This window comes from Phascolarctos cinereus, unplaced genomic scaffold (genome assembly GCF_003287225.1).
Source record: "Phascolarctos cinereus isolate Bilbo 61053 unplaced genomic scaffold, phaCin_HiC Scaffold_4;HRSCAF=312, whole genome shotgun sequence".
Lineage (NCBI taxonomy): Eukaryota > Metazoa > Chordata > Mammalia > Diprotodontia > Phascolarctidae > Phascolarctos > Phascolarctos cinereus.
Genome location: NW_027555847.1, coordinates 287458291 through 287480529, shown reverse-complemented (window position 1 = coordinate 287480529; position 22239 = coordinate 287458291). Strand labels below are relative to the sequence as shown.

At 37.4% G+C, this 22239-nt stretch overlaps 1 protein-coding gene across 1 annotated transcript in view; it reads left to right on the top strand.

The window, feature by feature from the left end:
* Nucleotides 1-22239, top strand: part of FAM174A (family with sequence similarity 174 member A) — a 48312-nt gene that overhangs the window by 14916 nt on the left and 11157 nt on the right. Inside the window, exon 2 of the mRNA XM_021009267.2 lies at nucleotides 18272-18406. Coding sequence (XP_020864926.1) covers nucleotides 18272-18406 — 135 coding nt within the window. The remainder of the gene's footprint in view (nucleotides 1-18271; nucleotides 18407-22239) is intronic.

The window sequence follows — 22239 nt, the reverse complement described above, 5'->3', positions numbered from 1 at the left end:
ATTCAAACAAGAGTTTCCAGGAAAGGCCTCAAAGAAGAGGTGACCTGCGCTGAAACTTGGAAGGAAGATAAGGTTTTGTGTAGGCAGAGATGGAGTAGTACATAGGAGACATTCTTTAGAAGGTACTTTGATCAATGATGTCATTGATGCACGTCACAAATAAGCCATATCCTCTCATCTTTTGTAGCTCTTGATCTTAAATCTTTTGTAGGCAGTCCACCTAGTGCACCAGGAGCAAAGCTTCTTCCTCTCTATGATTTTTTGATTTTGCTTGGATACCAGTAGAATAAATCGTCAGTCATCTATTATTCATTCTTATTACATGATAAACTCAGCTTCTTTTCTCGTCGAATAGCTTCCTGACATCCATGTTTCTTCTTCTTAACTGACAATTTGCTGAATCCTAGTTATGCCCAGTAAATGCTTCTCTTTTGCCCTTTGGGTGACTTATGTCCTAAATCTTTGGAAACTATAGTATTCTATCACTCACAGCCATAAATAACATTTCTACCTACACGGCTCATAGAAATTTCAAATTCAGGATGTCTGAGACTGAACTCCATAATTTTATTAAACTCATCCCTTCTCCAGATGTTCTGCTTTTGGCTGACACTGTAACTATGCTACTTTGTAATCACTCAGGTTCACAGCCTGGGAGTTATCCTTGACTTTTTCTCTTTTCAGTCAGGTGCCAAGTTAAAAAAAAAATCATACCTTTATAACATCTTTCATTAACTTCCCTCTAATAATATAACCTCTATTCTTAGTTCAGGTTTTTTTTTTTCCTTACCTCAAATCTACGTTATTATAATAGTCTCCTAATTGGCTTCCCTGCCTCTAGTCTCTCCCTAGCTAATCCATCTCATATGTGGGTACAAATAGTCTTCCTGAGGTATAGACCTGTCTATGTCACCCTCCTGCCCTACCTCTTGAAAATGTTCAATGGCTCCTGCAGAATAACAGTTCCTCATCCTGGCATTTGAAATTCTTCAACTACCTTCCAGACTTATTTCTCATTGCTCCTGTAACAGACTTTATTCCATTCTGACTGGTCTGTTGGTTTGGTTGTTGCCTGGCATTTCACGACATTTCATCTTCTGCCTCCTTGCCTTTGCACAAGTGATCCCTTACATCTGGAATGCATTCTCACTTCAACTCTATGTCATAGAATCTCTGACTTCTTTCTAATCATAGCTTAGATGCTACTTCCTCTGTGAAGGCTTTCCAGCTCCTCACTGCACCCCCACCCCTAGCTGCTAATGTTGCCTCTCCCCAAATTGCTTTTTAATTGTATTCTGTATATATTTACATTGGAGGCATTTAATAAATGCATGTGTCCTTCCTTCCACCTTTTTGTAGGAGACCTTTCCTGATCTCTTTACCCACTCCCCACCCCTAGTGCATTTACCACAAAATTACCTTCCATCTACTCTGTTTATAGTTTTAATGTATGTAGTTATTTACATGCTGTTTCTCTTATTAGAAGGTATACACTTTGAATTCAGGGACTTTTTTCCCATGTATTACTGACACTTAGCATAGTGCCTAGTACCATAGTAGGAGCTTAAAAAAATGCTGGATGATTGATTCAGGCTTTTCTCATGTTGTTTTCCTGAATGACTATACCAATTCAGTTCCACCTGTAGTATACTAATGTACATACTTGTCTTTCCACCCCGCTTCAACCTTAACTTTTTACCTTTTTTGTGTCATCTTAACCAGGGTATGAAGTAAAACCCCAAAATTTAAATTTCTGTTATTAGTGATTTGTATTGTGTACTTATATTGTTGTGTATTTTTTCTCCTTTCACTCTCTTAACCCTTTACAATCTAGTTTCCAGCCTTATCATTCCACTGAAACTGCTCTCTCCATTACTAATGGTCTCTTACTTGCTAAATCCAGTGGCCTTTTCTCAGTCCTCATTCTCCTTGATCTCTGTAGCTTTTGACACTGTTGATCAATCCTTGATAATCTTACCTCTACATTTTGGACACACCAATCTCTCCTGGTTATCTTCCTATCTATCTTGGCTCCTTTTCTGTCTCCTTTGCTGAATCATCTTCCAGATTATGCCCTCTTACCCCATGTCCCTCAGAGTTCTGTCCTGGGTTCTCTTCTCTTCTCCTTCTATAATATTGCACTTGGTGATCTCATCAGCTTTAATTACAATCCCTACACTGACAATTCTCAAATCTACCTATCCTGACCCATACTGTCTGCTGACCTCCAGTCTCTTCTCCGGCTGCCTTTCTGACATCTCAAACTGGATGTCTAATAGAAAGCTTAAACTTAATAGGTCCTAAGAGAAGTTGATTTCACCTTTACATTTCTCAGATTTGCCCTCACATATCACACTTGGATTATTGCTGTAGTCTGCCTCTTGTCTCTCCCCCTCCAATCCATCCTCCATTCAGCCACCAACGTGATTTTCCTAAAGCCAAGGTCTGATTATATCACTACCCTATTCAAAAAATTCCTGTGGGTTTCCCATTGCCTCTAAGCATAAATACAAAATGTTCTGTTGAGCATTCAAAGTTCTTCATAACCTAGCCCTCTCCTACCTTTCCAGTCTTCTTACACCTTACTCCCCACCTTGTACCCTTCAATCCACTGGCCCCCTGGCTGTCCCAGGAACAAGACACTCCATCGTTTTTCTCTGGGCATTTTCTCTGGTTGTTTCCCCATGCCTGGAATGCTCTCTCTCCTCCATTCTGACTACTGACAGCCTGGTTTCCTTTAAGTTCCAACTAAAATCCACCCTTCTACAGGAAGCCTTCACCAATCCCTCTTAATTCTAGTGCTTTCCCTATGTTTTAAATATTTCCTCTTGGTTTGTTTTGTATATATTTGTTTGCATGTTGTCTTCCTCATTAGATTTACAGCTCCTTGAGGGCAGGGCCTCTCTTTTGCCTCCTTTTCTGTCCCCATTTCTCAGCACAGTGCCTGGCACATAGTAGGCACCTAATAAATGTTGATTTGATCAATGTATAGGTTAAAGCTTTTCTTTTGAAAACTGTTCATAACCTTTTTTCACTTCTTTTATACATTTGTTTTAGTTTCTTATATAACTTGAAAAAGTGAAATCAATCCATGATATTTTGATGTGAAGATTTTTCTCCATTCAGGTTTCTCCATATGGAACTTGTGGTATAAATACTGGTGTAAACCTAATTTCTCACAAAATGCTTTCCTGTTCCTGCACCTCTGTTCTTATCAGATAAGCATCTTTCGCTCTCTCCTCTCCCAGGGCTAACCACCCTTTTTGTTGTTGTTAAGTCTTTTCAGTGGTGACCACTCTTCCTGACCCCATATTTGTGCTTTTCTTGGCAAAGATACGGGAATACTTTGTCATTTCCTTCTCTAGCTCATTTTACAAATGAGGAAACTGAGGCAAACTGGGTTAAGTGACTTGCCCAGGGTTATGCAGTTAGTAAGCATCTGAGGCCACATTTGAACTTGGGTCTTCTTGACCAGGCCTAGCACTCTATCTGCTTTGCCCCCTGGCTGCCTCACTTAATGCTGCCTTATCTTTCGCTGCTTAGGGGAACACCATTAGAGGTAGTGAAGTCTGTGATTTTTTCCATCCTAACTGCAGTTTCTTTCAAACTTTCTGTGACTTAATAAGTCATGGGAGCTGCTTCCTGAGTGAAAAACTCAAACCTCTGGAGCCCTAAGCAGGAGTATTTAAACTCTTCCTCCATCACTACCACACAACTGAAGTTCATATATTTCTAATTACCTTGACCTCTAAGTAGCGTTTGGAACTGAATACTCCCTTTTATACTCCTTCCTGTCTTGGTTTCCATGACATAATAATTCCATCTCTGGTAATCATAACTCTATTTTTGCTTTCTTCTGCCTCTTAAAGGTGAGAATGATGCTGTCTTTCCCTCTCCCTCTACCTTGATTACCCCTTCCCCTCTTTTTGCTCATTTGTTTTCCTAAGTTCTTTCCCTTAGGAGAAACATAGTAGATTCAGCTGTTAACAGTTTAATGCCAAAGACTCTTAAATCTCTGTTTCTGTCCCTGCATCTCTCAGTGCTTAATGGTTGTCTTTACCTATGTTCTTCCAAAATGCCCGGTTACCATACATGGCAAGTGATAGGATGAGTTTTGTCCTATTCAGCAATATTTCTGAAATTTATCTCTTTGTGAGAGATGATCTCTCAGAAGTGAAGTCTCTTCAAAGGGTCAGTAGTTCTTGTTAATAGATCTTGATTGTTGCTTTCAAAACCCTCCCCTGCCCAGACCCTGTTTTAAAGTACTTAGCAGAAAGAATAGCCCTACCCCCAACCTGAACTGCTTGCCCTTGAAAAACCTCCTAGCCTTTTCTTGTGTCTGGGCAAACTTGTGTCTCCATGAATAGATTGTACCCCCTGAAAGCCCAGCCAATGGGATAAGGGGAAGGGGGTTAGGGAGGAGGAACTTGCCTTAGGTTATAAATAGGCATTGATTTCTGTAAGGAACTCTGCACTCTTCTGGACCATAATGGTGACTAGGGACGGTACCCTTTCTCACGAGAAAGAAATAAACTCCTTTCTCCTTTCAAGGTATCTAAGTCTTTGTTTTTATTTTTGAGTAAGTGGACTCTGTCCCACACATCTTCCTTTCTATTGCCACTCCCACAGCCCTAGTTCATACCCTTATTGTATCTCCTCTGGATTTTGCCTATAGTCTTCTGTTTTCATTAGTTTTAGTCTCTCCACTTTCCAGCCTATTCTGTACACTCCTACCAGTGTGATCTTGTATAGAATTTAGAGGTGCATGGTGTTCATACTTAGCAGCAGAGAGGCTAGTAATCATGTGGTCTAGGGGTGCTGGGAACACTGAAATGCAAAGGTACAGAGTTGGAGTCTGTCTCAAAAATTCAACCACTCAAGCCTTCTTTCTGTCCGGGTAGCCAGTTTATTAAAACACCAAGTTGGGTGGGCAAGATTCTTAGTGAGTCTGCACATTTGATAAGGACAAGAGGGATAGTTTGTGGGTGAAAAGACTGCTGGAAGATTTGGATGGCATCTAGGAGTGGCAAGTAGCCTGGGATGGTCTGGAGGTAACTGAGAATGAAGGGCTGGGCTGGGATTGGTTTGGGGGGGGGATTGGGGGGGATGGTGAGGGTGGGGAGGGACTCACAGTGAAAGGACAATTGAAAGGATTATGCTGGATGCCTCAGGAGAATGCCAGGAATCTGAGTTCCAGAAATTTGTGGGAAAATTCAAGGACTGAAGGTCTTTTCTTTTTAGGGGTCCATCAGCCCCATCAGTAAGAGGATATCTGAGGAATAAATCAGTTCTAAAAATAGGAGCAGAACTAGAATTTGAACTGGGTTGAGTAATTCCAACTCTAGTGTTCTTTCCACACACTGCTGACTCAGTAACAATATGCTGTTACTTTCAGATGTTTGATCCTACTGCTTCTCTGCCTCTACCAAGTGACTGTTGAATGAAATCTAAATTTTTGGCAATTTAAAGTCTTGGTAGTCTAAATTCTTAGCCTTAGTACTTAATGTCCCCCTCAGTCTTTCTCCAACCTTCCTTTCCCTTATCTCACCCCATTCTCTTTTCAGAAGAGAATTTTTGAAAAGAGAATGGGGTGAGATAAAACTATCTGCCAAAACTATTTCTTTATTTCTGTCTGTTGAAGTCATATCCATCTTTCAAGATCCAATCTAAATTTCGCCTCTTTTACATTGTATAAGGATGGTTAGTTACTTGATAAATTTTGAATTCAACTGTTTACTAGGGAACCATTTATTATAGGCATACCTTAATCATCTGTCTAAATTATTACTTTTTATCTGAGTAACTTTGATGCTATAGGAAAAAAAATCTAACTCAAATCATACTTTATCTCTGAAGTTAATTTTACATGACATTAATTCTACCCCTTTATCTAAAAAAGTTAGGGACTATTTAGAGCACTGGTCTCCGAAGTGAGGTCTGTGGAATAACCCCAAAGGAGCTATAACTTGATCCTAAGGGTTGGAAGTTTAGCCATTCAGAGAGTAAGGAAGAGGTCTAATCCTACCTTCCTCCCACATAGTTGATGTGGGCTTGTCTTTATTATATGCCCCTTCCACTCCCACTCCCCCCCCCAGGCATCCTTCAGGTGCTGTTATTAGAACACTGTACCTAGAGTCTGGAAGACCTGAGTTAAAATCCTACCTCAATTTCTGTTTGCTTCATTTCCTCAACTGTAAAATGAGGATAATAACAGAGCATCTAACCTGTCAGGGTTGTTGTGAGGATCAAATAAAATAATATTTGTAAAGTCCTTAACTAGGTGCCAGGAACTTAGTAGGCACTATATAAAGGCTTATTCCCTTCTCACCCCACGGCATCCCACCCCACCTTTCCCTCCCCTAACAGTATCTGGCCTTCCTTGGCTATATGGGGTGTGGGTCCCTCAGGGATATAAAGATGAAACCTAACCCCACTCAGATACCCATAGCAGCTGTGGCAGGCAAATTCTCTTCCACCTTCCTTCCCACCTCTCAGCTTCCTTTCACACTAATCACCACAGTGTTCCACTTTCATCACAGCCATTATAATCTCTTTTCTATCCACCCCCTCCCTATTTTTAATTAATTTGGTTTAAAAGAGTAGCACAAGATGGGCAGGTATGTATGGTATCCAATTAAATTATCACTTTTGTTTAAACCTACCCCTTTTTCCAAATTTAATTTTTTTTTGTTTTTAGGGAGGGTGGGGGAACACTTTCCCTTCTCCCCTCTGCCTTTTGTCTTTCCTGGCTTCCTTCAAGTCTAAGCTAAAGCCTTACATTTTTGAAAAAAAAAAGCCTTTTCCACTGCTCTTTCATCTTAGTTCCTTCCTTTTGAGACTACCCTCAGTTTATTATATATAATATCTACACACATACACACACACACACACACACACACACACACACACACACAGCCCTCACATCTTCTAGTCACCTGGATACTCAGCTTTGGCATTGTCTCTCCTTGATTCTTCACTTTTCCTCAACTTGCATATATGTTCACAGGGCAAATTTTGTTATTTCTTCCTCCTCAACATCCCTTGAATTTTTTTCCTGTCTCTTACTAGATCTGGTTCAGGTCCTCATTACCTTTCACCTGGAGGAGGAGAAAAGCACTTATAATTCAGCATAGCTATGTTTGTATTTTGTGATTTGTCCCCATTGTTGAGGGAACTTTGTAAGGCAAATGGTGGTTTGTCTCAGAATTCTATGATATGATTTCACTTGCATAGCATAAAAATCATTATCCTAACCAGAGGTTCCCAAAGTGGGCAGTACCACCCTCTGGGGGGTGCTGGAACTATCCAGGGGGACAGTAGTAGTCTTGGATGCAGTTGGGGGGGGTGAAGAATAAAAATAAGGGGGCTGTGGAAGCATAAGGAAAGAAAAGAAGAAAATTTTGAAAAAATGTACATATTTCATCTGTTGTGTAACAGAGTTAAAGTTTTAGTGATTACATTATTTTCCAAATAAACATACAAAATGTGAGATATAACCCATCAGTGGTCAAGTCCATGGACACATCTTAACATGCAAGTGTTGGCAGGCGAATGTTTTGTAGGGAAATCCAGCATGCATTGGCAGGAGTATGTGTATGTAATGGCTTGTTTATAATACGATACTATAAGGTTACATGCAGTATTGCATCATCAAAATTTTGGTGCAGGAAAAAAAATTTACAATAAATTATTAAATTTAAGATGCATCTTTTTAAAAAATATATTTTATGTTTTGAAATGATGCAAATTTTAAAAAGTTAGAAGGGTAAAGGAAGTAGATTTTCAGTGGGACTCTGAGTAAATTTTTTTTTTAAAGGGGGCAGTAGATCAATAAGTTTGGGAACCTCTCCCCATTGTTGAGGTGAATTGGTAAGGCAAATGGTGGTTTGTCTCAGAAGTCCATGATATGATTTCACTTCCACAGCATAAAAATCATTATCCTAAACTTTAAGAATTGCCTAATTAATGAGAAGTTAGAATTTCTGTTTTTCAGAAACTCAGAATTCCTAAAATTTTCCCAGCAGTAGGGACTTTGAATCAAGAGCCAGTTGCTCAGTAGGACCTGAAGCAAAGCATCTCCCTTTTTTCCCCCCTAAATAACCATCCAATCAGGGTCTAAGTAATTTTTGACAAGACATTGAAGCCTTTAGGCCCTTGACTTCTTGGCTTGTTGATTGGAGCTGACATTTTGAAAGCTAATGAAATGTTTACTGCTAATGAAATGATGACTGCTTTATAAACACAAGACATTTAATAATGATGATTATAATTGCAAATGGCATTCCTTGTGCAGTACAAAGGATCGGCCTTTCTCTTAATAGTTTAGATATGTCTGTTGACTTTTTTGCTTAATTAGTATACAGTGCTTTGGAAATTTTTGAAAACAAATGTGCTTAAAGTAATAAAGATCTAATTCATTTGATACTGTTTTTTCTATTGACTCAGACTTTCTTGTGTATATGTATATTATATATTTATGTGTATATATATTCATATATACATATGTTTTTTATACAAAATATATGCATGAGGGAGGGATTATGTGTATGTGTATATATATATACACACACACACACACACACATATATGTACATATATATAATGAATTGGAGATAGTCTCAAAAGGAAGGAACTAAGATGAAGGAGCAGTGGAAAAGGCTTTTTTTTTTTTGTGGAATGTAAAGCTTTAGCTTAGACTTGAAGGAAGCCAGGAAAGCCAAAAGGCAGAGGAAAGGAGGGAAAGTGTTCCTCCTCCCTCCTTAAGGCACAGGGGACAGCCAGTGAAAATGCTTAGAGATGGTATGTCCCTAGCAAGGAACAGCAAGAAGCCAGTGTCTCTAGGTCACAGAATATTGGAAAAGTAGTAAGTGGGCAGGTTATATATGGAAGGCTTTAAAAGCCAGATAGTATTTTATATTTGATCCTAGAGATCATAGAAAGCCACTACAGTTTTTTGAACAGGAAAATGAAAGCTTCATTTATTCCTGTGTTTTCCATTGTTTTTAATAGGAATGAGCATTGTAGTTTGTTTAAAGCCTTTTCTGCATCTGAGATAATCATATGATTTTTGTGTTTTATTATTGGTACGGTCAATTATGCTAATACTTTTCCAAATATTGACACATATACACACACACACACACTAACATATGGGATTAAAAAGTCCAATAATAAGATAAAGATAAAGAAGTAAGAAGAATTTAAAGAAATAGGAGGAATAATGGAGAGTTGTCTAGAGTACTGAGGGTTGCCAAGGAGAGAGTCAGTGTGTGCTAGATGCTGGATTTGAACAGAGGTCTTCCTGGCTGTAAGGCCAGCTCTCTGAATGATATGCCAATGCTGCCTCCTTAATCAATAGAGTTAAACAGGGGAATTGTAGCATTCTCAAAAGAACCAAAGACAATAAAATAGTATCACTATTAAACATGTACCAATTAAATATGTAAATCTATAAAGCAGAAATTAAGTCACCAAAAAAACACATAAAGGGTAAAATAATAATGGTAGGAGAAATCCTTTCTCAGAGGTAGAGACATCTAATAGAAAATTAGACAACTGGCAAACAACCATGTACAAATGGAGTGTGTGTGTGTGTGCTCGAGCGTGCGCATGCATGTTTATGTATGTATGTATAGAATAAATTGGAAATAATAAAGGGAAGGGCACTAAAATTAAAGAGCAATGGGAAAGACATCTTGTAAAAGGTAGGATTTAATAAAATTGAGAATTAAAGGAAGCTAGCAGGTAAAGATGAGGAGGGAGGGAATTCCAGGTATCGGACAGCCAATTGAAATAAGTCTGGAAAGGGAGTATCTTGTGTGAGGACTAGCAAGGAGGCCAGTGTTTCAGTGAATTACAACGTATTTATAGGTGAGTAAGGTATAAAACGAATGGATAGGTAAGAAGGGGCCAGGTTATGAAGAACTTTAAACTTTCTTTTTGGTGGGGCTAGGCCATCAGGGTTAAGCGGAGTGTCAAGGTCGGATATGAACTCTGGTTCTCCTGAGTTCAAAAGCAGTGCTCTATCCACTGTGCCTTTAGCTACCCCATATGAAGGGCTTTAAAAACAGAACAGGATTTAAATTTGATCTTGGAGGGTATAGAGAGCTCTTGAGTTTCTTGAATATGAGGCTGACATGGTCAGATTTGTGTGTTAGGAACATGATTTAGACAGTTGAGTGAGTGAAGGAAGTATGGTAGTCAGGAAACTTGAGGGAGACCAACCAGCAATCCAGGCGTGAGGTACTGGAGGTTTGCAGTAGGGTGGTGGCACAGTGAATAGTAATCCTCAAGCCAGGAAGACCTGAGTTCAAATGTGGCCTCAGACACTAGCTGGGTGACCCCGGGCAAGTCACTCAACCTTGTTCGCCTCAGTTCCTCATCTGTTAAATGAGCTGGAGAAGGAAATGGCAAACCACTCCAGTACCTTTGCCAAGAAAACCTTAAGTGGGATCACAAAGAGTTAAACATGATTGAACATCAATAACAGTGGCAGCATTACAAGAAAAAGGAAGGGTCTATGTCAGAGATGAATGATGGTAAGGTAAAAACAAAAGGATTTGGCAACTGCCTGATTTTGGGGGTTGAGAGAGAGTGAGAAGTCTTATCATGTTATTTCCGTTGATCCTCACAATAACCCTATGAGAGGTAGGTGCTGTTATTAGCACAGTTTTACAGCTGAGGAAACTGAAGCCTAGGGAGGTTAAGTGATTTGCCCAGGATGACACAGTACGTGCAAGTCCAGTGAGGATATTCAGCAAGGATATGACATTGATTCTCTTGGGCATAGGTTCCCTCCCTCTGTGTTATCCTCCTGACCACCAGTCAGAATCCTGAGGGAGGAGGAAGTCGCACCTTTCAAGCTGGACCAACCATTTTGTATTTAAGCCCGCAAGCATCAATAGCCTAAGCCTCAAATCCTTGAGCTGATGAAGTATTGAAGTTGGTTTCTGTACCTTCGGAAAAAACCTAGGCTGGCCAGCATGGAGTAGGGCCTTTGCCTACTACTTTTACCACACTTTGTAACGGGTAAAAAAAAGTTAAGCAAGACCAACTGACAGATTGACTATGTCTGACAGTGTAGGCAACATTTTTACTTTTCAAGAAGAGAAGGGAGGGGCAATTTCCTCATCTCCAAGTGGCAAAGATTAGTCATCATAATTACTCAGCTTACTTCGACATTGTGGTAGTCATTGTGTACAGTGATTTCCTAATTCTGTTCACATTGTGTATGTTTATAAAAGTCTTCTCATATTTCTTTGAATTCTTCACATTCAGCGTTTCTCATTGTGCGGTAATATCCCATTGCATTCTTAGGCCCTTGTTTGTTTATCCATTTCCCTGTTGATAGCTACCAAATGTTTCTTGTTGTCAATTACCACAAAATCTGGTCTGTGAATATTTTGGTATTTGTGATTTTTTCTTTGTCTTTGATCTGCTTTAACCTGTAATAGGATGTCTTGGGCAGAAAGACAGCTTAGTCCCTTTTTTTTATATTCCAAATAATTTTCTAGAGCAACTGAATTTACAGTTCCTCTAACAATGTATTAATGTTACTGTTTTCCTGTATCTCCTGTAGCATTGTCTATTTCCATCTCATGTTATGTTTCCCAATTTGCTTCATGTGATGTCAAACCTCAGATTGGTTTCAGGTTGCTCCTATTACTGATTTTCAGCAGTCTCTTTTCATTTGGCAGTAAATAGTTTGCAGTTCTTTTTATGAAAAATGTTCATATCATTGGATCACTTATTCATTGTGGAGAATGGCTCCTTGCTTTGCACATTTGCGTTAATTTCCTATATATCTGGTATTTCAGACCTTTCTCAGAGAGATGTGACGCAAGTATCTCCTCACCTCTGCCATGAATTTCTTTTTATGTTATCTGAATTGTTATGTGATTGGAATTGCCTGTTTTTTTTCCCCTTAGTTTTTTTTGTTTTTCCTCCCTCCCAGTACCTCCATTATTTGGTTAAGAATTTGCCCTCTAGGGGCAGCTAGGAGGCACAGTAGATAGAGCAACTGCACTGAATTTAGGAGGACCTGAGTTCAAATCCTATCCCAGACCCATAACACTTACTAGTTGTGTGACCCTGGGCAAGTCATTTAACCCCATTGCCTAGCCAAAAAAAAAAAAGAATTTGCCCTCAAAAGATAATCGTGAAAGATTATCTCCCTCTAAAATTTCCTCTAACTTTTTTTTAGGGAGGTAGAGAGGTAAGTGGTAGTTGTGAGCAGGCTATACAACTGACAAGGAATTCAAAAGAACGGCAGTAAAGGACATCATTACAGAAGCACATGGTCAGAAGAGAGTATAGGCTGGTTACCTGTCTATTGTTGTTTTTCCTCGTTCTCAAAGAAGACGATGCCATGACTTGTAAGTGAATTGGATTTAAGTGAGGGAAGGCTGTGTGAAGTCACCAGCCTCACTTTCTTCTCCAGAGCCACCTGGGTCCAGTGGCCAGATACAGATCAGGCCAACTAGAGATGGTTCCCAGTCACCTGGAATAGGACAAGAGGCATACAGAATTGGCAGAGAAGGATAGGTTGTGATCTTCATCATTGCAACAGCTGAATTGATGAGATCACAGGTCTATTTAAGTGTAATCTTTTGTCATGTATCGTGTATTCATTTGAAATTATATTTATAGTGTATATAATTTCTGCTGTAAAATTTTGGTCTAAACTGTCTTTTTTTTTTAAACCAAACTATTTCCCAATTTTCCCTGTAGTTCTTGTTGAATAGAGTCTCCAGTTTCTGTTCTTGGATTTATCAGATACTAGACTGCTGAGTGTGATTATTTCTGATTCTAGGGTCTCTTTTTTTTTTAATTGTCTGCCTCCGTTCCAAATTCTACAAAGTATAGAGGTAGCATGGAAAAATGGATAGTGAGCTGGTCTTGAAGTCAGGGAGATCTTATAGCTTGAGTCCCACTTCTAACACCTAGGGCTTTGTGACCCTGGAAAAGTTATATAACTTTTTAGTGTAGATTAAGTTTCCTTACCTGGTAGTTCCATATACCAGTGAAATTACAGGTACCATTTTTATCCCTATCTTCTCTGCATAGTAAGCCTGTGGTAATTTGGTACAGAATTAAATCTGTAAATTTAAGTATTATCATCATTTTGTCATATTTGAGTAGGCGTCTTCATTTGCCACCAGCTGCTTTGTTTGGTTTAACTCCACCACCATCAGCATCATGCTGTCCCAGGACAAGCTCATCACTAGGAAGCTCATCATCCTGGAAACCACTTCAGCTTTGGTATTCATACTTCATCAGTACCCTTAGTGGCTTCTGCCTCTCTATTTGGAGGACTGGAGGGTGGAGCAAGAAACTCCTCCCATAGTTTCCCTTTATAGAGGGCTCAAAATCCGAGCCATCTTTTCGTTTGACGCCAGCTGCTCTGCTTGGTTCTAACTGTAGTTTATGTAAGTCTTGAATTGTTACACTGACTTGAGTTTCAGGTATTTTATGCATTTCTGTAGTTACTTTAAGTAGTATTTCTCTTTTTTTTACTGCCCTGTTCTACTGATTTCTGTTCTTGCTATTGAGAATTATTTCTCAACTATTTTTTCATAAACTTACTTTGAATCCTGATGCTTAAACTATTTTGTCAAATATTTTTTTCACTAATTATCCAATCCAGGATTTTCTAAGTGAATACTGTAATCTCAAATAAAGGTAATTTTGTTTTCTCTTTGCCAGTGCTTATTCCTTTAATTTATTTCTCTTATTACTAAAAGTAGACTTACCAGAATTTACATGCCAAGTAATAACAGAGGAAGGAGATATGCTTTTAGTTTTAGATATACACTTTTAATCACTTTTTTGTATGACCCTTTTATGCTTATTCTCATTAGATGTTTAACATTAATTATTGCTACATTTTCTCAAAGACTTGATCATCACAGTCATATGATTTGGGTTGTTTCTATTTTATATTTAAGTTAATTTCTTTCTGATATTAGACTATTTTCTCATACCTTCTATAAATCCAGCTTGGTCATAGTGTGTATATAAGAGAAAGATATAAATATAGATACATTGCTATAGTATTTTTCACTAAGATTTTTATATAGCAATTTATTAATAATATTTGTCTATGATTCTCTCTCTACATATCTCTCCCTTTTTTAGGTATTAGGAGCATGTTCTCTCAGAAGAGCAATTTGGTAGAGTATTATTGCTTCTTAAGAAGTAGCATAGGTATTAATTGATCCTTCTGCATCAGCGGGCCTCCCGTCTCTGTCCCTAGGAGTTTCCTTATATATCTCTTACTTTAATTTTCTAAATTGTATTAAACTCTATTTTGTTCATTTGGGCATTTTAGATTTTTGTATATTACCATTCATTCCTTTATCTTTTCATTTTTACTAGCATGTAATTGTGTATAGTAAGACCTAATAATTCATCGTATTTATCCTCTTTTATGCATATGCTTTAATTTTTTTAAAATTTGATTTTTTCAGTTGTGTTAAAAGTTTATTGCCTTTTTAATTAGTCTTCTCAAAGAGCCAACCTTTTGTTTTGTTTGTCATTTCTATTATCTTTTAATTTTCCATTTCATAATTTTTTTCTGATTTGTACGATTTCAGATTCTTTTGTGCTTCTTTTGGGTTTATTAACTTTATTTTCTGGGTTAAAAAATGGTTAGTTTATTAATCACCTTTTTTCTGCTTAATATCAATTATTAGTGAGAGAGAGCAATTGGCCTTTAAGGACTACTTTAGCTACATCCCTAACATTTTGGTGTGTTTTCTCATTATTATTCTCTTTTGCATAGTTGTTGGTTGCTTTATGATTTTTTTTTTTGACCTGCTCTTTACTAGAATGCCAAGTTGCCATCTAGTTATATTCTCCTTTTGTTTCTTACTTTTCTTACTAGCCAGGTCTTGATTAGTGTGAATAATGAATCCTTTGAAGTGTTTTCATTATTCTGATTTTAAACTACCTGTTTCTATTGTGGTGGAACAAGTTACCATTATAATTATGTAATTTTAATTTCAAATAGTGAAAAATTCAGTTATCTTTGACTTCTAGGGATTTATTGTTCACACTAATCTGAACCTGGCTATAGTATGTTATGGTCTATAATGGCTGAATTGCTTATATCTACTGTTAATATTTATTATTTCTAAGTATTTCAGCATACATTGTGTATTTAACCAAAGGTACCATGTGATTGTGGAAAGTGTGTGTGTGTGTGTGTGTGTGTGTGTGTGTGTATTTAAGTTCTCACCATTCAAAAGACCATCTTGTATGTTTCAGCTCTTACCTCTTCAACAGTGAACAGTTACAATTCTCCCACAATTTTTTTTAGTTTCTTTTTTTTGCTATATTAAGCCACAAAGAGATGACTATTTAGAACTTCTAGAACTGTTTGATTACCTGTGTAATAGTACAGCATTACAGTTCAGCTAGCTTTTTATTTATAAATTTAGGTTCTATGCCATTTGATGTGTGTGAATAAATATATAGATATACTTATTAAATAATAATATTGTTCCATTGTATATGATACCTTTAAGCATGAGAGGCAGCATGGCATAGTGGACAGAAATGTGACCTTGGAATCCAGAAGATGGGAGTTTGATTTCTGCTTGTCATAATACTGGCCTTGTGATCCTTTGGCCATTCACTAAACTTCCTAGTATCCTAGGCCACTAACTCAAAGATAATTAAGTTTCAAAGAGGATGTTGATTTGCTTTGGTGGAGTGAATTTCCTTATCTAGAGTACTCCATAACAGTAAAATTGAGGTTTATGTTTTATTTATTTTTTTATTTTTTTAAAGCTTGACATGTAATATAGTTCCTCTTTTACCTCTTGTGAATTTTTTTTGTCTGATAGCAGTATTTCAGCTCTTTGAAGTCTTCATTTTCCTTCTGTCTTTATGAAATTCACTTTTTATTTACTTGCTTGGGAGACAGACCTTTTTCTTGTATTCTCAATGGCTTGTTTCTATTTTCCCTCATCCTTCCATTATTGTAGCATGGTCACATTTCATATACACCATAAATTAATCAGCAAACATTTATTAAATATCTACTATGTGTCAAACATTGAGGATACACAGGCAAAAATAAAATTCGAGGAACCATGCTAAACACATAATGAATATATACATAATAGAAATATTTTAAGTATTTTTGGGGAGGAAGATACTAGTATCTGTAATGTGGGGGATAGGAGGTAGGAAAGACCCGATGTAGAAGGTGGTGCTTGGGATTAGATTTGAAAGAAAATCAGAATAATAAGAGGCCGAGGTAAGAGGAGCTCATTCCAGGCATGAGGACAGCCTGAGACAGAATACATTGTGTAAGGAAAACCAGGTCAATTTGACTGGATTCTAATATGAAGGATAATTATGAATATTAAGGTTAGAAAGGTCTGTTGGTACGTGGGTATGAAGGATATTCTCAGCTTCCTTTGTGGGGAGGAAGGTTGAAAGGAGAGGTTGGCTGGGTTCCTGCCCAGAGTAAATTCACCTATGACTACTCCCTGTAGCTTGGTTTCCTGCCTCCTTGTACATGAAAACCCCTTCCCTACCTTCCTCAACATTTGCATTCCTTTTTTTTTTCCATGTAGTTAAACCAGATCAGTGTTTCTCGTGTCTCATGAGAAACTGTGCAGGGGTTGATTGATAAATATGAGAGGACCTCAATAGCTGTACCCCAAAACAAAAGTCTGTGAGGTTGCTTATGCTGGCTGTGTGGGCTTAGGATGATACGGCTGAATAGGATCTTTCTGCTTAAGTATATCAGCTTTCTGATGTTGTTCATAAGCCTTTTATCTTATGTGGTATTGCTTTCTTATTGATTCAGCTTTAATTACTCTGGGTTTTTGTTTTGTTTTGTTTTGTTTTTACTTTGCGTAGGAACAATGTTCTCTTTCATTAACTAGAGGAACCAACAAAGGGGAATTATTCTTCCTAACAAGGAAGAAATGGTTGCTGGGATAAGAACCTTGCCAAAAAGTATCCATTCTCTTCTAGAATTTGTTATAGAAGATAGAAAAACTGAGCATAGTCTGATGTGTCCCCTGTCTAGCCTTTGGGAGATTTTTAGGTTCAGAGGATGACTAGGTAGGATCCTATAGATTAAAATCCTTAAAAGGAAATCCATCTGAGCAGGGACAGGAAACTCAAATATGAAATTCTGAAGACCTAAAGAGAAATTATTTCAGGCAAAATGAAAAAGGAGAAATACCATGTAGATATACAAAGAACTCACCAACTGATGAAGGAAGATTAGGTAGCAAAGGATGGCCCCAAGTCTGTGTCTCAAGGTTGTAATCTTGTCTGACATTTAAATGGTGTCAGGAGTGTTAAAGTTGAGAATGAATTAAGACTGGCAGAGAATCTTCTCAAGGTGGATTCTCCATTGTGGCAGACAGATCAGTAACTATCCTGTCTCCAGTTGGGATTTTCTGAAGCCTCACTGGCATTTCTGCTTTATTCCCTGCATTGATTTTTGATGCAACTTTCTGTTAACCTAGTTTATATATCCTCTTATGCCAACCTCTCTCAAGCAGCCTTTTGTTGAGGCACTAGCCAGGATAAACCTAAGTTTTACATGATTGGTGTTATGCTTCTCCCTGACAAAGGTTGTAACTTTTTTAATAGGGTACTAGTCCTGGGTTTCTTTAAAGAAAAGAAAAAAAAAAGCTAAGAAGTGGGTTTGTACCACCTTTGAGAACTGACAATGTCTTTAACCTCTAATCACAGAACTCTTCCTTTTAAACTCTTGACTTCTCCCCCTTTTCACCTACACCAGTCTACCTAAATGAAAATTTTGACTTGTTTATATTAGGTGAGCAAAAGCTCTCGTGATCATAATCATTTTATTTCTTTTTTCCTTTCCTGTTGTTGTAGGACTGAACAGCCCAATTTTTCCTCAGTTTATTCTCTTTAGGTGGTTATATTCAAATCACCCTAATCTTCAATTAATTACTATTTAAAGGTCCTCATGTATGGACTGTGTCTTCAGCAGTTCTTACAGTATATATTCATTCCCTTAAATTGCCATTATTTTCTAAGGTCAGTATTACTGAGAAAATCCTAGCACAGAATATACCATTTCAATATACTGAATATACTATTTCAAGATGAAAAAAAAAACACAGTAGCATTTGTAGGGTATCACTAGATGTGTGTATGGTGCAGGTAAGTGTGAATTTAAATTAAACAGTTATTTTAAGTTACTATCAAATGAGGACCTTCCATACATTTTAACTGCGCTATATTAAAATTTTTTACATGTATATTTTGTTAGAATGAGAAGAAGAAATAGAAAGACACGAAGATATGGAGTTTTGGACACAAATCTAGAAAATATGGAATTAACACCTTTAGAACAAGATGATGATGACGACGATACAACTTTGTTTGATGCCAGTCATCCCCGAAGGTAAATAAAAATTCAGGCTAGACAATGTACTAGATAAAAAATTACAAGAAGAATCATGTTTTATTATGTTATCTTCTTAATAGCCAGCTTTCTTAGCTTTGGCCATTTTGGCTGCTTGCCATCAGTCTTTACACATTAAAATTGCTTTGTTATATATGTTGCATGTGAATGTGTGTGCCTGTACACACACACACACACACACACACACACACACACACACACACACACACATTGAGTTATATTGGAGGAATCCTTTAGAACAAAAGTGTTTATTAAGTATTTGTTGTGCCTTGCTTATTTGGCAAGGCTGTTGTGAAAATAACTGATATAAGACCAGAAAGTTAATTCAAAAAAGTAAATACCTCACATCTACTAGTGTACTAGTGCATAATTGAGCATTAGAGTTGGGTTTTTAAGAATTTTGAATGCAATGGAGCCATTATAATGTTCCTGTAAAGCTATCCAAAAAATGGAATTCCTTCTGTAATCCATTTACTCCTGTAAAACTTACTGGCAAAGAAATTAGATGATTTGTTCCCATGTGCAAAATTTTGTTCTAATGTAAGTTGTTAATTGAGTATAATCTGAGGGGAATACTAGGTTAGATTAAAGTTTTAGTTATATAACTAAAAAGAAGCAATCATTTTATTACTGTAAGATATATGGAGTAATAATAGTATTACCAAAGGTGCTACCAAATCATAAGTACCCATATATGTCTGTTTTCAATCAAAACAAAGAATAACATAAAATTAATCAACCAATATCATATGTATGTACGCATTGCTTAAAATCCTATTTTCTTCTTAAGTAGATTAAGTATTACCTTTTCAGTCTCATTCAAGCCTGTGTTTCACAATATAAAAAACTTTATGACAAAAAATGTCCCAAGACAATCCCAGTGACAACTGTAAAAAATTGATTGGAAAGTCCTTCCAATTATTGTCTGTAAATAAGAACACTTAAGTTAATGAGTTAGTTAATAGCTTATTTGATGGACTTATGTTTTTAGCTGTGCTAATTATCTTTAAATTAGATTAGATTACTTACTTTATATCAGTCCTGAATGGGTTAATGGCATACCAAAATTGTTGCGTTTTTAACACTATTTGAAATATAGAATTTGAAATAAGGGGGGGAACAGGTATTGTTTTAGGCATTTTGTAAAAGGAATCCTTGCCTTCATTAAATAACTAATAATATAAAAAACTATCAAGAACATTTCATTGAAAATATACTTAATACTTTAACAAGACTTCTTAGTATCAATAATCATTTGAAAGGATGATTTATAAGAATAATATACTAGATTTCCATCCCTTCTTATATATATTTTCTTGAACCTCTGAAGGATATTGTCTCCATTCTTATTGTTATTGTTGTTATTATTGTTATCATTGTTATTACAGCAAGGTACCTTATTTTCAAAGTTCTTTGAATATGGATTGAAATACAGTGAAGTATAATAGAACGAAACCAGTGAAAAATTGGATGGCAACTTCTGTCATCTCACTGAGATAGGCAACTCTCCACCAAAGAATGCCCTTTTCCAGTGCTGACTGATGCCTGTTTTGTAGTTTCTAATCTTAAATAGTTTTAGGGCAGGGGTGGGGGGGTGAGAGAAGAGTGAGAATTAAGTGCCTTACCCAGGTCGCAGCCAGGGTATGTCAGAGGTGAGATCTTGACCCCCAGGCTCTCTCTACTATTCTGTGCTCCCTATCCATGACTTGAAGGGCCCTATGTACCATTAGGGGGTTAAGGGTCATCTATAAAATGTCAGCTCACCTTGATATATCTCTTCAAATATTTGTTTTATTTCAAAAACCCTTTAAAGTGCAATATTATTATCCCCCTTTACAGATAAGGAAAATAGTGCTGTTGCAAGTTCTTCTTCCATTACCATCCTTCAATAACATCTCCTTAGAGGTTCATTCACTCCATATCTCCCATCAAATCAAAATCCTGTTAACTGTTACCCATAGATCTCCAGGACATTCTCCTTATTTCTTCAATGAGTTTATTGCCAGGCTCACAGTCTTTCCTTCTTAACTCCTGTCCTTATACTATACCCTAACCTCACAGTTATTCAACTTAATCATTTTACATAACCTACTCCTCCACTTCGTTTCAGTCACATACAAAAATTGTTCTCCCCTTGGTCTTACCCATTACCTGTAAATGCAACATTTCCATGTTCATGAACTCTGAAATGCCCTTATCTGATCATAGCCTATTGTCATTTCAACCCTCCCTCTACTTTAAAACCACAAACTTTCTTCTTTCTCCTCATCCTCATCATGACCTCTTATCCTGCCTCTCAGTTTTTTGTTGTTTTTTGTTGTTTTTTTTTTCCCCCAGGCCATCACCCCTGCAGTAAGTGTGCTTTCCTTCTTTCACCTTCTTGATTTTTTGATGAACCAGTTCATCTCTACACTGTCCCATTGCCAATCTTTATCTGCCAAGACTCAGCCTTGAATCACTACCATCATCTGCTACCTTTGCTCCTACATATGTGCTGCATAACAAAGCTGGAGAAAATCATGAGACTATTCAGATTGAATCCACTACAAATTTATGTTAGATAATCTCAACTGGTCCCTCACTGTGGTAAAGCCATCCTTCTTTACTTCCTTAATTAACTCACTGTACAGCTCACCACAGCAGCTCATCCAAACCTTTTCATCCTTCATCAAACCTCCCATGACTCCTTTTCCCTCCTTCTGTCATTTGAGAACCTAGTCTTATATTTCACAGAAAAAGTTGAGGCCATTCTCCCAGAGCTCCCTCTTCTTTCCTGTTCCTCATTTCACGTTATTAAGATGCTTTTTTCTTCTATCTCTGCCTTCAGTCATGTCTCACCTAAAGAGGTTGCACTTCTTACCAAGGTAAATGCCTCTTCATGCACAAGTGATTCCATTCCATTCCATCTTCTCCAGAAGATTATCTCCTCCATCTTCCTCATACTGTCACTTATCTTCATTCTCTCCTTGTCTACTAGCTATTTACAAACATGCCTGTGTTTCTCCCATCCTCAGAAAACCCTCACTTGATCCAAGTCCATTTCCACTAGCTAACATCCCATATTTCTTCTCCTTTTTTTGGCTAAACTCCTTGAAAAGGCTCCTGTAGTGCCTGCCTCTGCTTCCTTTCTTCTCTCACTTATAACTATTTGTAGTCTGCCTTTCAAACCCATCATTCATCTAAAACTGTTCTCTCCAAGGTTGTCAATAATCTTTCAATTACCAAATCTAATGGCCTTTTTTTTTTCCAGTCCTTATCCTTCTTAACCTCTTTGCAGGCTTTGAAATTTTCGATCACTGTTTCCTTAATACCCCTGTCTCTCTAGGTTTTCGTGATATTACTGTATCCTGGTTCTCCTCCTACCTGTCTGATCGATCCTTCTCAGTCTCCTTTGCTGAATCTTCTTCCAGCCTACTAAAGGTAGGTATCCCCTAGGGTCCTGGACCCTCTTATCTTAAACCTCCATACCATTTCACTTGGTAATTTCAGCAACTTCCATGGTTTATCCCTATAATGGTAATCCTTGGATCTACTTATCTTATCCAAACTTTTCTTCTCTTCTAATCTTCAGATTCACCTACCCAGTTGCCTTTTAAACATCTCAAACTGGATGTTGTATAGATATCTTAAATGCAGTATGTCCAAACTGAACTCATTATCTTGTTCCCTGAATCCTCACATCTTCCCAACTTCTTTATTATTGTCAGGGGTGCCACCATCCTTCCATTCACCCAGGATTAAAATTTAGGTGTCATCTTCAAACCCTCACTTTTACCCCCCTTCTCCAACCTATCATCAAGTTCTGTTGATTT